Source organism: Rhinolophus ferrumequinum, chromosome 13 (assembly GCF_004115265.2).
Source record: "Rhinolophus ferrumequinum isolate MPI-CBG mRhiFer1 chromosome 13, mRhiFer1_v1.p, whole genome shotgun sequence".
Classification (NCBI taxonomy): domain Eukaryota; kingdom Metazoa; phylum Chordata; class Mammalia; order Chiroptera; family Rhinolophidae; genus Rhinolophus; species Rhinolophus ferrumequinum.
In genome coordinates this window covers 42105867-42119138 of record NC_046296.1, presented here as the reverse complement: position 1 = coordinate 42119138, position 13272 = coordinate 42105867, and the positions used below count along the sequence as shown (strand labels likewise).

The following is a 13272-nucleotide window of genomic DNA, read 5'->3' as shown; positions in this document are numbered from 1 at the left end:
TTTTCTTAATTTCTCTGATAGTTCATTATTGGTGTATAAAAATGCAACTGATTTCCAAATATTAATTTTGTATCCTGCTACTTTAGTGAATTAATTTATCAGTTCTAATAGTTTTTTGGTGGAATCTTCTAGGGTTCTCTGTATAGTATTTTTAATTAGAAAACTTTTCTGTCTGTAGCGATAAATAATTTTTCATTCCTATTGCTTTCTCTGTTGTTTGCCATTTTTTTCTTGATAGTTTCATCAGAGAGTTTTTTATTGTCCCCAAAAATGAGAATTTAATTGATTTTCTTTAGTGTATGTTTTTCTGTTTAACTTATTTCTGTCCTTTATTATTTTCTTTTATGTTTCTTCGCATTTACTCTGATATTCCTATCCCAGCTTTAGTGTATGTTTTTCTGTTTAACTTATTTCTGTCCTTTATTATTTTCTTTTATGTTTCTTCGCATTTACTCTGATATTCCTATCCCAGCTTTTTTTTTTTTTTAAAAAAAGATTTTATTGGGGAAGGGGAACAGGACTTTATTGGGGAACAGTGTACTTCCCAGGACTTTTTTCCAAGTCAAGTTGTTGTCCTTTCAGTCTTAGTTGTGGAGGGTGCCGTTCAGCTTCAAGTTGTTGTCCTTTTAGTCTTAGATGTGAAGGGTGCAGCTCAGCTCCAGGTCCAGTTGCCATTTTCTAGTTGCAGGGGGCACAGCCCACCATCTCTTGCAGGAGTCGAACCGGCCACCTTGTGGTTGAGAGGGCTCATTCCAACCAACTGAGCCATCCGGGAGCTCAGCGGCAGCTCAGCTCAAGGTGCCGTGTTCAATCTTAGTTGCAGGGGACGGAGCCCACCATCCCTTGGAGGACTCGAGGAGTTGAACCGGCAACCTTGTGGTTGAGAGCCCACTGGCCCATGTGGGAATCGAACTGGCAGCCATCGGAGTTAGGAGCATGGCGCTCCAACCACCTGAGCCACCGGGCCAGCCCCTATTCCAGCTTTTTAAGACCAATTTTTAGTCCATTAATTTGTCTACTTACTAGGATTTAAGAATGTCCCTCTAATTACCACTTTGGTTGTTTCTCACATATTTTGATATGTAGTATTTTTATTATCATTTAGTTCTAAGTGTTTTATAATTACTTTATAATTTTGTATTTGAGTTAATTTCCTTGGAAATGAGGTTCATAAATGTATCTAAATTGCCTTGGGGGTTGTTGTCAGAAAACAGGTATGCTACCAATCCTTTTAATATGTTGTGATTAATTTTCTTTAGGGCCTGGAATATAATCTCTCTAGAATTTTGTTTCCCAGGCCTTACCCACTTTCATCTCAGCCTAGTAAAAAGGAAACTTTCTGTTTGGGTCTATTCTCCCTTATAAAAGTCTAGAAAATGCCTTCAAGGTAAAAGCTGGGGTCAGTGTGGAAGCTCACCTCTCCTGCTCTCTCTTGCTGAATTATCTCAGTCTCTCCTTGCCTGCGTTGGTTGTTCTTTAGTGTCTTCACACAGTCCACAGTCATGGTATATGAGTATATTTGTCTGGTTTGTGTCTGGAGTCACAGCCAGGGGTGAAGAACCCATAGTTCTGCTCATGGTAAGTTTGGAAATGACTTTCAGGGCCAAAGAGCTGCCCCTATAGCTTTCTTGTGATAAGGATCAAAAGATATGAGTACACATAAGAACTTTGCTCAGGGTGTCTTATAGACTGATTTGAGTGAATAACAGTTAAGTTTTCACAAATTTAATGATGAATGAGGGATTTTGTTTTGAGTACTGTGTGTTGAAGCAAAAATTGGGAGTAGATAGCATACTTCTCTTTCATATATAAGACATTTTGCCTTAATCATGGTTTGAGGTTTATTCATGCGAGCTTATATTCACCTTCTGCTTGGAAAAAGCCATATGGTCATTAATGTTCATTAATTTTTAAATAGATTTGATGTTCTGAATGCTGTAATTTGTTCTGGAGGTATACATACAAAGTTTTTTGTAAAACTCTGAGCAAATCAATGGTGTTGAATATATATGTGTATCAGTTAGCTGTTGTCAGAATAATGCTTCATGTTATAGGTTGGGTTCCTGGGAAACAGGCTCTGAGATGGAGATTTTCATGCAGTAAATTTATTAGTGGGGACCGTTGGGATCAATACCTGTGGAAGAGAAGGGAAGGAAGCAGGATTGAACAGAGGGAGAAGGTGGGCTATAGTACCGTCTGAATGAAGGCTCTGAAGAGTTGTCTCAAATCAGGGTGAAAGGCTGGGCCTTTACACTTCTGCATTATTGGGTGCAGGCTGCCCCAGGAAGAAGGCATGGCCTTGCATGATGAATCTTTCTTAAATTAAGATTGTTGGTTCCAAAGAGGACCAACAGCTGAGGGCTGTCTGCTCACAGTACTTCCAGCAGTGGCTGAGTAAGTTCTTTATTCTCAAAGAGAAAAACATAGTATCCATTATACTGCTCAGAATTTCAGTGACTTATAACAGCAAGCATTAATTTCTTGTACAATCCTCTGCAGATTGTCTAGGATTTTGCCGAACTAGATTGGGCTGATTTAGTTCAGTAGAATCCTAGACACTCTGCAGGTTGTGTCCAGATCTCCTTTGTGTGTATTTCGTCTTCTGTTGACAAAAGTCAGTAGCCCAAGAGGGCAAGTCCAAATGCACAAACACATGTCAGGGCTCTGTTAAGTCGTATATCTAAACATCCTATTGGCCAGTCAAGTCACATGTCTAGGCCCAGCATCAGTGGAGTGGAAGAATACCCTCCAATGGAGGTCCACGGGAGGGAGGCAGGATTTGCTGAACAATAACCCAGCCTGCCATAGTGAGAGTTCTGCTTAATGAACAAAAAATGAGAATTCCACTGCCAAGATTTCATTGTCAGTCTTTCTCCTAAAATACTTCTGTTTGTCATCTCCATCTGTTATGAATGAGATAAAATGTGACAACAACTTCAGTGCTATTTGGCAAAGAGAACAGCTTGTGCTGAGTTCTTATGATTTTTAAAATTTAGATTTGAATGGATCTTGTGTGTATCTGTATAGCTATTGAAAAAAAAATGGTAACTTTGTAAGTATCTGGAGGGAAGACTCAGTTTTTTTATGTTTAGTTTTTAAAATTCTTTTATCATATTTTAAATTGAGATATACATACAGTAAAGTGTATTACATTTTTACATATGTATACATTCGTGTAACCACCATCCATGTCTAGATAAAGAACATTTTCCTAATCCCGAAAGCCCCCCTGCAGTCAGTGATCCCTTCTTTCGAAGTAATGACTATTCTGACTCTTCTCACCATCAATTCTTACTCTTCTCAAAGGTCATATAAATGGAATCAGCCAGTATGTTCTCTTACATCTAACTTTTCGAGTTTTTATTATCTTACTGATAAGCCATAGTCATTGGTTATCTGTGCCTTTTTTAGCTTATAGAAAGATTGTTTCTCTTTATTGGCTGTTGTCTCTTCTGTTATAGAAAGAATCTTCAGTGTTTTACTTAAAGCTTTTTAGGGTAAGATTAGACTATAAAAAGTCTATTCAAAAGAAACTGCTAAGTATGTGTCAGAAAAATGGCATCAAATACAGACTCCTAGCAAATAATGTGATCCTCTGGTTTCCTTTGTGAAGTTGGTCATTTATTTCAACCGAATTATTCCCTAGGAATTCCACAGTGCATGTGCCTGATGGGATGTTTATTTTCTATACATACTGTTTATCACTGCACTCCTCTGAGCTATGGTATGCATGTGGGTTTTGGAGGTTTCATAGCTCCTGGTCAGCTGTGAGTCCCAGCCTATTCTCTCCGTTTGATTTGTGGCACCATGCAAGAGCTAGTCTTCCAAAAGCAAATGCTTACTTCATTACTCAGTAATACAAACACACACTGTAAAGAACAGACATTAAATCACTTGAGATTTTGGTTATAATCACTTATAAAAGCTAAGATATTACTCTGGTCTTTGAAGCCACAGTAGATAATAGCTCATCATCAATTTTAAAAGTGCCTGTATGAAAAACATTTTCATTCATCCAACATGAACAAAAGACTGAAAATACATTCATACTTTGAGTGGTTGGTATAATATCAGCTGAGAAAAATTCATTTAATTCTGTCACTTTTGGTTTCAGAGCACTTGCTAATTTATAAAAATTACGTCTACCTCCTATCAGCACAGTTAATTTATGTAATTATTGATTTTGAATATTTAATCTTTTTAGTTTTGTTACCCATCGTAACAAAACTAAAATAATCATTTATGGAAATACATTATTAATTGAAGTGATCACTAAATGCTACTGAACTTCTCATTTTCATAGGTCAGATATTTAGAAACAATAATTATTTAGTTTCAGGGATGATATAAAAGTGTGTAACAGTGTATGTACCTTGCAGCTAAACTGCAGAGTCTGTCAAGTGAGAAGGTTGGCTAGAGAAATGGAGTTTAATTCTGAAGTTTGCAGAACACAAGCAAAGAATTAAGATTAATTCTACCATTTTTGTAACTCCTGGTGCAGAAGAGTGAGAAGAAATTCACTTGAAAGTTGAAGTTGTTATTCCATGTTTGTGACACATAAAGCAAAAACCACACATGGTCAGTGGTCTTAGCTGTGATTATAACTAGGAAATTGGTAGTGAGGTCTCTACTTGCTTTTACTTCGTGGAATCTAATTATTTATTTTAAGTGAGATGTGAACCTTTGTTAAAGCAGTTAGTTACTGTACCTAAACATGTCTACAGGTCCTAATACCTAGCTTTAGCTCTGTCAACAAATTCATATTCTATACCTTTATTCAATGTCTTAATGTAACTCAGTATAAATATGTATTTTAATGCATATATTTGCTAATTTTTTCTCTTTACAGATTTTAGTTGATATCTGAGCTTGTTTTATGCTCTGTACAAATAGGGAACTGTCCACTGTCCCCACCAGATACTTAGGGATGACTCACAAACTAAATTTTTGAAAGACATAATGCATTTTGGTATTTCTGTTCTTAAATCGTGGAAGTTTGTATTTATGGCTGATCTTTTGTTTTATTTGTTTTCTTTAGTTTCATGCTATGGATACATTGTATAGACACAGCTATGACTTGAGCAGTGCAATTAGTGTCTTAGTGCCACTTGGAGGACCTGTTTTATGCAGAGATGAAATGGAAGAATGGTCAGCCTCTGAAGCTAGTTTATTTGAAGAGGCATTGGAAAAATATGGCAAAGACTTCAACGATATACGTCAAGACTTTGTAAGTAGAAAATTGTGAATAAAATAAAATGTTGAGGTGGGAATATTTTATTTGTTTTAGAAATCTGAGGGTGTCCGGTTCGCTCAGTGTGTTAGAGCGTGGTGAAGATAACACCAAGGTTGCTGGTTCAGTTCCGCATGGGCCACTGTGAGCTGCGCCCTCCTTAAAAAAGATAAAGAAATCTGGTAAACCTTGAAGTATTTATGTAGCAAGTCTATGACTTAGTAATTTTTATCTGCTCTACATAGAATGAAGACCAGTCTTATGGAGGGAGGAACTGATATTTGTTCTGGGAAGTAATTGTGAGTAAGACCCAAGGTCAGGAGGCCCTGAGTTCTTGCAGTAAACCTTGGTAGTGTGAACTCATCCACTTCTCTGAATTCCACGTTTAAAATACAGACAGCTTGTCTAACCGTTTGCACTAAACATATCTGATCTCTGCTTTTTAAGCTTGTTGCCCTCCTTTAGACCTTTGATACTTTTCTAGTTGTCTGACTAACTGTTGAGTCTCGATTTGATGTGGGCCCTTAATACGGAAACAACCTGTTTCCTGATTTTGTTGAGTTGATTATCCATAATTTTTTATAGCTACTGAGTTTGCTTAAAACAATTACTTTGAATTCTTTTTCAGGCAAATAGTAGATAATCCATTTCTTTAGATGGATTCATTTACTAGAAAATCACTGTGTTTCTTTCTTGCTGTCACGTTTCCTTAATTTTTCATGTTTCTCGTAGCTTTGAGTTGATGTCTGTATTTGATAGAGCAGTCACTTCTTCCATATTTTACAGACTGGGTTTAGAGGGGAACGGCCTTCAGCAGCAGGTTGAGTGCACGGGCACAGGATGGTTGGGGTGAGATGGTTCCAGCTCCCAGGAAGGCCTGGCGGCGTAGTTTGTTCAGCTCCATCAGCTGAGGTCAGTGTTGGTCAAGATCGCAGGGGTCCTCCATGGCGAAGGCTGCAGGTGTCTGCAGTGGCAGCAGGGGCAGTTTTGGGTGGCAAAGGCTGCTGGAGACCTCCCGATCTTTTTTTTCTCCCATGGAGTGTGTTATGGCCATGGGGAACTCTCTTGGCAATGGGTCTCGCTTTGGAGTGCCCTTGCTGTAGCAATGGTAACTGTGGCATTGGCATGCTTGGGTCAGCCACAGAGCCAGGAGTAGGAACTGTATGCGCAGAGAGTGACAGCAGACTGGGGTCTGGGGTGCCGCCTGGCCTGCGGTTTCAGTGGCTCTGGTGCCTGAGATGTGCATGTGTGTGGAGCAGCCAGAGCTGTGGGGTCCAGGGTGTGCATGGAGTTGAAGATAGGGGCTGGCAGCCCTGTTCCTGGGGTGGTGGCTCCACAGTGTCTCTGGGAGGGGCCCAGCAGCATCTCCCAGCGCAGCAGTGACTGTTGGTTACCTCAGTGGCAGAAGGTGCTAGTTTCCTCTGTAGAGCAGGCTGCTGGGGTCCCCAGCAACAAACACTGGAATCCTGGTCTTCTTCGTCTTCTCTCCTTTTTTTTTAGATTTTTATTAAAATCTAGCTAATATACAATATTATATTAGTTTCAGGTGTACACCATCGTTCTTCAACATTTGTGTACCTAAAGAAGTGATCACCATCTGACACTGTACCATTCTATCACAATATTATTGACTGTATTCCCTATGCTGTACATTATATCCCCGTGATGTATTTGTTTTATACCTGGACATTTAAAACTCTTATTCCCCTTCACATTCCCCCACCTTTTTAATTTTTCAATTACAGTTGACATTCAATATTTTATATTCATTTCAGGTGTACACCACAGTGGTTAGACATTTATATAATTTAAGAAGTGATCCCCTGACTAGTCCAGTACTCACCGGGCACTTTACATCCCCGAGACTATTTTGTAACTACCAATTTGTACTTCTTAATCCCTTCCCCTTCTTCACTCACACCCTAACCCCTCTATCATCTGGCAACCACCAAATGGTTTTATGAGGTTTTCTCTGTTTTGTTTATTTTGTTCTGTAGATTCCACATATAAGTGAAATCACATTGCATCTCTCTTTCTTTGTCTGACACACTGCACTCAGCACAATACCCTCCAGGTCCATCCATCCTGCCACAGATGGCAAGAACCCATTCCCTTCCCTGGCTGAGCACCATTTCATCGGAGTCCTCTGCTTTGAAAGCTGCAGGGATTCTGTCATGGGGTCTGTTGAGGTCCTCGGTGGCAAAGGCTGCCAGCCTCCTCTGTAGAGCAGGCCACCGGGGCCCTCAGTGGCACCCACCTTGTGGCTTACACTGACACCCTCCACCCTTCTTTGTTCTCGCCATTTCCAGGTGTCTCAGCTAAGCCGATCTCCACAGTGATCCTTTCTGAGCTGTTATTCATTATTTGCTACACAGTGTTGCTGTGAGTTCTTAATTTGACTCCTGTGCTATTTTCATTTGTCAATAGCTATCTGTTGGGTTTTGTTTTGGGGGGGAGGGGACCAAGACTGGCATCTCCTATTCCTCTATCTTGCTGACATCTCTCTCCCTGTCCATTTCATCTTGTCTACTTTGTTGTCATAAAGTTGTTCATAATCGTGTCCTATTTTCCTTTTAGGTCTGTCGGATGGATCTGTAGTGGTGATCCCTCTTACATTCCTGATAATGGCAATTTAGCTCTTCTCTCTTCTTTCCTCATCAGTCTGGCCTAGGGGTTGATCAGCTTTATTAATCTTTGCAAAGAACCAGCTTTTGGTTTGATTGACTTTTCTGTTTCATTAGTTTCTGCTTTTATTTTTATTATTTCCTTCCTTCAACTTGCTTTGGGGGAATGTGCTTTGTCTTTTCCTAGTGTCTTTTTTTGTTTGTTTCTTTCTTATTTTTCAATCGCAGTTGACATTCAATATTATATTAGTTTCAGGTATACAGCATAGTGGTTAGACATTTATATCACTTACAAAGTGATCCCCCCGATAAGCCTAGTACCCCCTTGACACCATTCATAGTTACTACAATATTATTGACTATATTCCCTATGCTGTACTTCCTAGTGTTTTTTTACATTTCTTCTAATGCAGTTATTTATTGGTAGTATATATTTAGCTAACAGTGATTTCAGCTTTGCCTGAAAAACTCTTTACTGTTTTCTTTAAAAAAATATCTTATTCTTTCTATAGTTCATTTTTTTCTCTTTCAGTACTCTAAATATATCTGTTTGGCTTATGTAATTTCTGATGAGAATTTCCCGTGTATGTAAATGTTTCCTTTTCTTCATGTTCAGATTTTCTCTTTACTCTTGGTTTTGACCAGTATTACTCCTACATTGTGCCTGGATGTGTTTTTCTTTGTAATCATTCTACTTGTAGTTCACTGCGTTTCCCAGAGCTGAGATTTTCTTTTTGTGTTAATTTGCATAATTTGTATTGATTATCTTCTAGTACACTAATAGTTTTCTCTGTTGTGTCCAGTATATTGATAAACTTGTCAAAGGAATTCTTCAAATATAGTAGCATATATTTTTCTAACATGTATATCTTATTCTTTTTTATGCTTTTTATCTGTTTAAATTCCCCATCTATTCATGTGTGTTGTCCGCCATTTCATAGATCCTTCAGTACATTAGTCATTGTTATTTTAAAGTTCCTATCTGATATTTCTAACATTTGGGGCTGTACTGGGGTCTGTGTCTATTGCCTGATTTATTTTTTGAAAATGGGACATTTCATGCTTTTTTTAATGTCGTGATTTTGGTTGGATGGGGAACATCTTGTGTAAACAACAACAGAGGCAGAGTTCAATAGTATTTATATTCTGAAATGAGCATGCAGCTTCTCATTCTAGGTCCTCATTGTGAGGGATTGAGTCTGTCTGTCCATAGTTGGGCCACATTTGGATTTTGTTAGTTACCTTCAGTGTACCACTGTATTGGAAGGCCTAAAATTTCCTGTACTTTCTTGACATTTTTGAGCCTCATAGGTCCCCAAAAGGTTAATTGTAAGTTGCCTTGTTCTTGCCAGATAATCCCCCTCACCCATTAGGAAAAGGCCTCCACCTGACTAGTTCCCCTAAGACCTCATCCAGTTCACTTCCCTGCCAGCTTGAAGAATTATTCAAACAAGCCAGTCACACCCTCCATGGGAAGCTTCTTTAGAAACCAGGGCACACTTACCCCTTTCTTCCACAAAGCCTCACTTCCATAACCCCTCCTGGCTCACTGTTGTTGCCAAGTGCGACCCCCACGTGACCCTGCGTGGTATCCTCCTCCCCTAGGCTGTGAGCATACGACACCAGTAAATTGCTGCCAGTCTGATCTGTTTTGGGTGTCGTGTTTTGTACGTTTGACCATCTTGTACTGTTTTGAGGGGCAGATCCCTAACTGGAAGTGAATATGAGGTGCTCTGAACATCCGCAGACTTCATTGATATGCTTCCCTGTGCTTCATGCGGAGCCTGGAATGCCGAGGGTTTTTTCAGTGTTCCTGTTCCAACCTCAGCATGCCAGGTCCTACTGAGCCTCTCCGCATTGTTACCCTTCTGATAGTAGCATGGGGTTGCTTGTACTGCCTGCAAGGTTCCTGGTGAGGGCACAGAGGGTTTCTGTTGTCCTGTTCTAGCCCCAGTCTTAGGCAGGCTTTCTGTGCCCGAGTCCCAGCACAGAGTCCCGCAGCAGTTCTGCTCTCCCTGCAGCTCCCTTGTGGCAGCCAGTCTCTGCCTTGGACTTCCCTTCATTGTCGGGGATTCATGGATGGGAGCAAGCTTCCCGCCCTTCTCCAGTGGCAGACGGCTTTTGCTTTGTGTGGAAGAAGGATCTCGGAAGCCAGGGGTTTTCTCTCCTGGTCCTCAGTGGCAGCTGACCACCATTTTGTGCACACCCACATCACCACCAGTGGAGGTTTTCTTGGGTCTTTTGCCTTGTCCCAGTTCTTGCTGCTGAGCACCCGATGGAGGAAAGGGGTGTGTGGATTCCCTCTGAGCACTGCTTTATTTAGCTTCATCATACAAAATTTGATCACGGTGTATTTTCATTTTCATTCCTTCAAAGTAGTTTTCATTTTTCCTTTTGATTTCTTTTTTGACCCATGGATTATTTAGAAGTAAGTTCCACATATTTGGTGTTTCTTTCCATATATTTTTCTGTTAATAAATTCTGATTTAATTCTGTTGTAATCAGAAAACATATTGTGTAAAAAAACCAAATTTTACATTTTTGAGATTTGATTGATTCTGACCCAGTATATGCTTTATTATGGTGAATGTTCCATGTGCTCTTGCAAAGAACAGATATTTTGTTGGTTAAATGGAATGTTCTATAAATGCTACTTAGGTCAAGTTTATTGATTGTGTTGTTCATGTCTTCTGAAGCCTTACTGATTTTCTGTCTGCTTGTTCTATTACTTATTAATAGAGCAGTATTAAAGTCTCTAGCTATAATTCTGGGTTTTTCTGTTATTTCTTTCAATTGTAATTAGGTTTTTGCTTTAATTATGTTGAAACTCTGTTATTAGGTACATACACATTTAGGATTGTTATGTTCTCATGATAAATTGACCCTTTTATCTTTACGTCATGCCTCTTTATTCATGGTAATATTCTTTGGGGTGAAGTCTACTTTATCTCCTATTAATATAATTACTCCAGCTTTATTTCATTGTTTACATGGTATATCTTATTTCAATCCTTTTATTTTTATCTTATCTATGCCCAAAGTGGCTTTTTGTAGACAGAATACAGTTGGATTTTTTAAAATAAACAATCTGACAGACTACCTTTAGTTGTAGTGTTTAGATCACTTACCTTTAATATAATTGTCAATAATATAATTATCAGTTTAAATCTAGCATCTTGGCATTAATTTTCCATTTGTCCCATTGTTTTTTGTTCTTTCCCCTTTTTTGATCAATTTTTTATGGTTCCCGTTTTTATCTCTAGTAACTTACTAATTAAACCTCTGTTCTGTTTGTTTAGCGGTTTACAATATGCATCTTGCATGTACCGCAGTCTACCTTCCAATCAGATACCACTTAGATCACATAGATTATAAGAATCACGTAACAATATGCTTCCAGTTCCTACCTCCAATGACTGTGCTTTCGTTGTCATACAGTATATGATTACTGTTTTTTGCTTTAGACAGTCAATGATCTTTTAAAGAGTTAAAAAATGTCTTTTTTATTATAAATATATAAAATATATTATATATTTATATAAATATATTTATTTCCTTATCGTTATTTCATTTACTGAAAAGCGTGTTACCATTTCTGCCCCTCTTCATTTCTTTGTGTAGATTCGAATTTTTATCACCACCAATGGGGGCTTTCTCAGGTTCCTTGCTCTGGCACAGTTCTTCCTGATGGACACCTGATGGGGATCTGTGGATTCCCCTTGTGTTTAGAGCTTCCAGAGACGTTCAGCAGTGGTCCTAGCCCATTGTTGACTTTTAATTATTTGGTAAATTTTTTTGTTGTTGTTTTCTTCTTACCTTCCTTTTTATTGGTCACCTGCGTTTTTTAATGCTCTGCCAGAGTGAAAATAGTTTGTGAGTCCGGTGTGTCCTCAGAGTGACTTTGGAATTAAGTTGATTGTCTTGTAACCTTAGCTCTTGGATGGACTGAATAATTGTTAGGGTTTTATAGATCATCTGTTTTCCACCCCCTCATTTTTAGGCGTGGGAATGACATTCTCTTGTGGATTTCTACATCTTAAACAGAAGCAGGACCTGAAATATGAAAAGTAGCCTGAGAAGTTCAAAGTGCCGAATAGCAAAGTCTTTCTTTCTTCTTCCTGTGATCAAGTCCATTGCCATAGAAACTCCTTTCAGCAAAGGGTGTTTCCCAGCTGTTGTATCATTTAGGCTTCAGTTGCAGATAACAAAATTACAGGCGCTGTTTTGAACAGAATGGGATATAATGGGATATAATTTTGGAAATTTAGATGCTTAAAATCATTGATAGGGTTAGTTGAAGTAGGTCCCAGACTGGAATTCAGAACAATTTCACAGAAATGGCCGTTTAAGTGCGTTCCCACCTCTGCCCCATATGGAAGCTGGGAAGATTCTTGGTGAATTTCTGCTCCAAGAGTATACTACTTGAACCATGATCTTGGGATCTGGAAACTTTCAGCAGAGCTTTTGGCTCTGGAACAATTTTGTGCTTCCTTGCTCTGCTGCAGCAAAATGATGCCTTGTGTACCATCTTTTCTTACCCGTGCTTAATTCACTTCTGAATTTAGGTCTTATACACATACATTTGATTGGAAGAAATAAATCACAAGGGAGTCTAGGAAGTAGAATGTTTGGATTTCTAGCCTATACGATATAGGAGAGTGTACTAGAAGGAAGTTGGAAAGGATATTGAGCAAACCATAATTTGAGTGAGCTAATGTAAGGAGAAAGATATTTATTACAAGGTGTTAGAAGGCTAACAGAACTTCAAGGAGTTTCCAGAGATCCAAGTGTAGAAGCTTCACAGCCAGGACTTGGGAAGCCAAGAGCAATATCTAACCCCACAATGGCAACCTTCTAGCAGAAACCCCATTACCTCTGCTGCCTCTGCCACCAATTTTGCTTAATTTCTGCTCCACCTTAACTATCAATAAATGCCACATCACGAGGGTCTGTTCTTCGAACACTTCTTATCAATTTTTGTATTAGCTAGAGTGCTTTTGATTATGGGTGAGAGAAACTCAACGTTACCTAGTTTAGGATAAAGAATACACATATAGGTTATATTGGAGTTCTTAGTTGTTAACTACAGAATTCTCCATATCTAATATAAGCAGAGGGAACATAGGACATTAGTTTTTTATAGAATCTGCGGGAAGACGGGAGAACCAGACTGGAATACTGCACTTGCAGGAACAGTGGAAACACCCATGCCCGCCGCTGCTTGGCATCCGTGAGGTCAAGCATCGATGGCAGAAAAGGTCGATACAGATGACCCGGAAGAACATATCTCAGCCGTTGTTCTTGCCAAACTATCCAATCTCCCTGCATGTAGCTTCATCTGATGTTGCTCACTTCTACATCTAAATGTCACTCAGGTGTCTGCTTGGCTCACCTGACCCGATGTCTGCACCCTTGTCC

At 39.1% G+C, this 13272-nt stretch overlaps 1 protein-coding gene across 3 annotated transcripts in view; it reads left to right on the top strand.

Moving 5' to 3' along the window:
- MTA3 (metastasis associated 1 family member 3) overlaps positions 1 to 13272 on the top strand; it is a 141632-nt gene that overhangs the window by 86978 nt on the left and 41382 nt on the right. For all 3 annotated transcript variants that reach the window (XR_004424823.1, XM_033124830.1, XM_033124829.1), the window contains exon 9: positions 5039 to 5227. Coding sequence is in view for 2 of the 3 variants with exons in the window: in XM_033124830.1 (XP_032980721.1) it covers positions 5039 to 5227 (189 nt within the window). In the remaining variant the exon portion in view is untranslated. The remainder of the gene's footprint in view (positions 1 to 5038; positions 5228 to 13272) is intronic.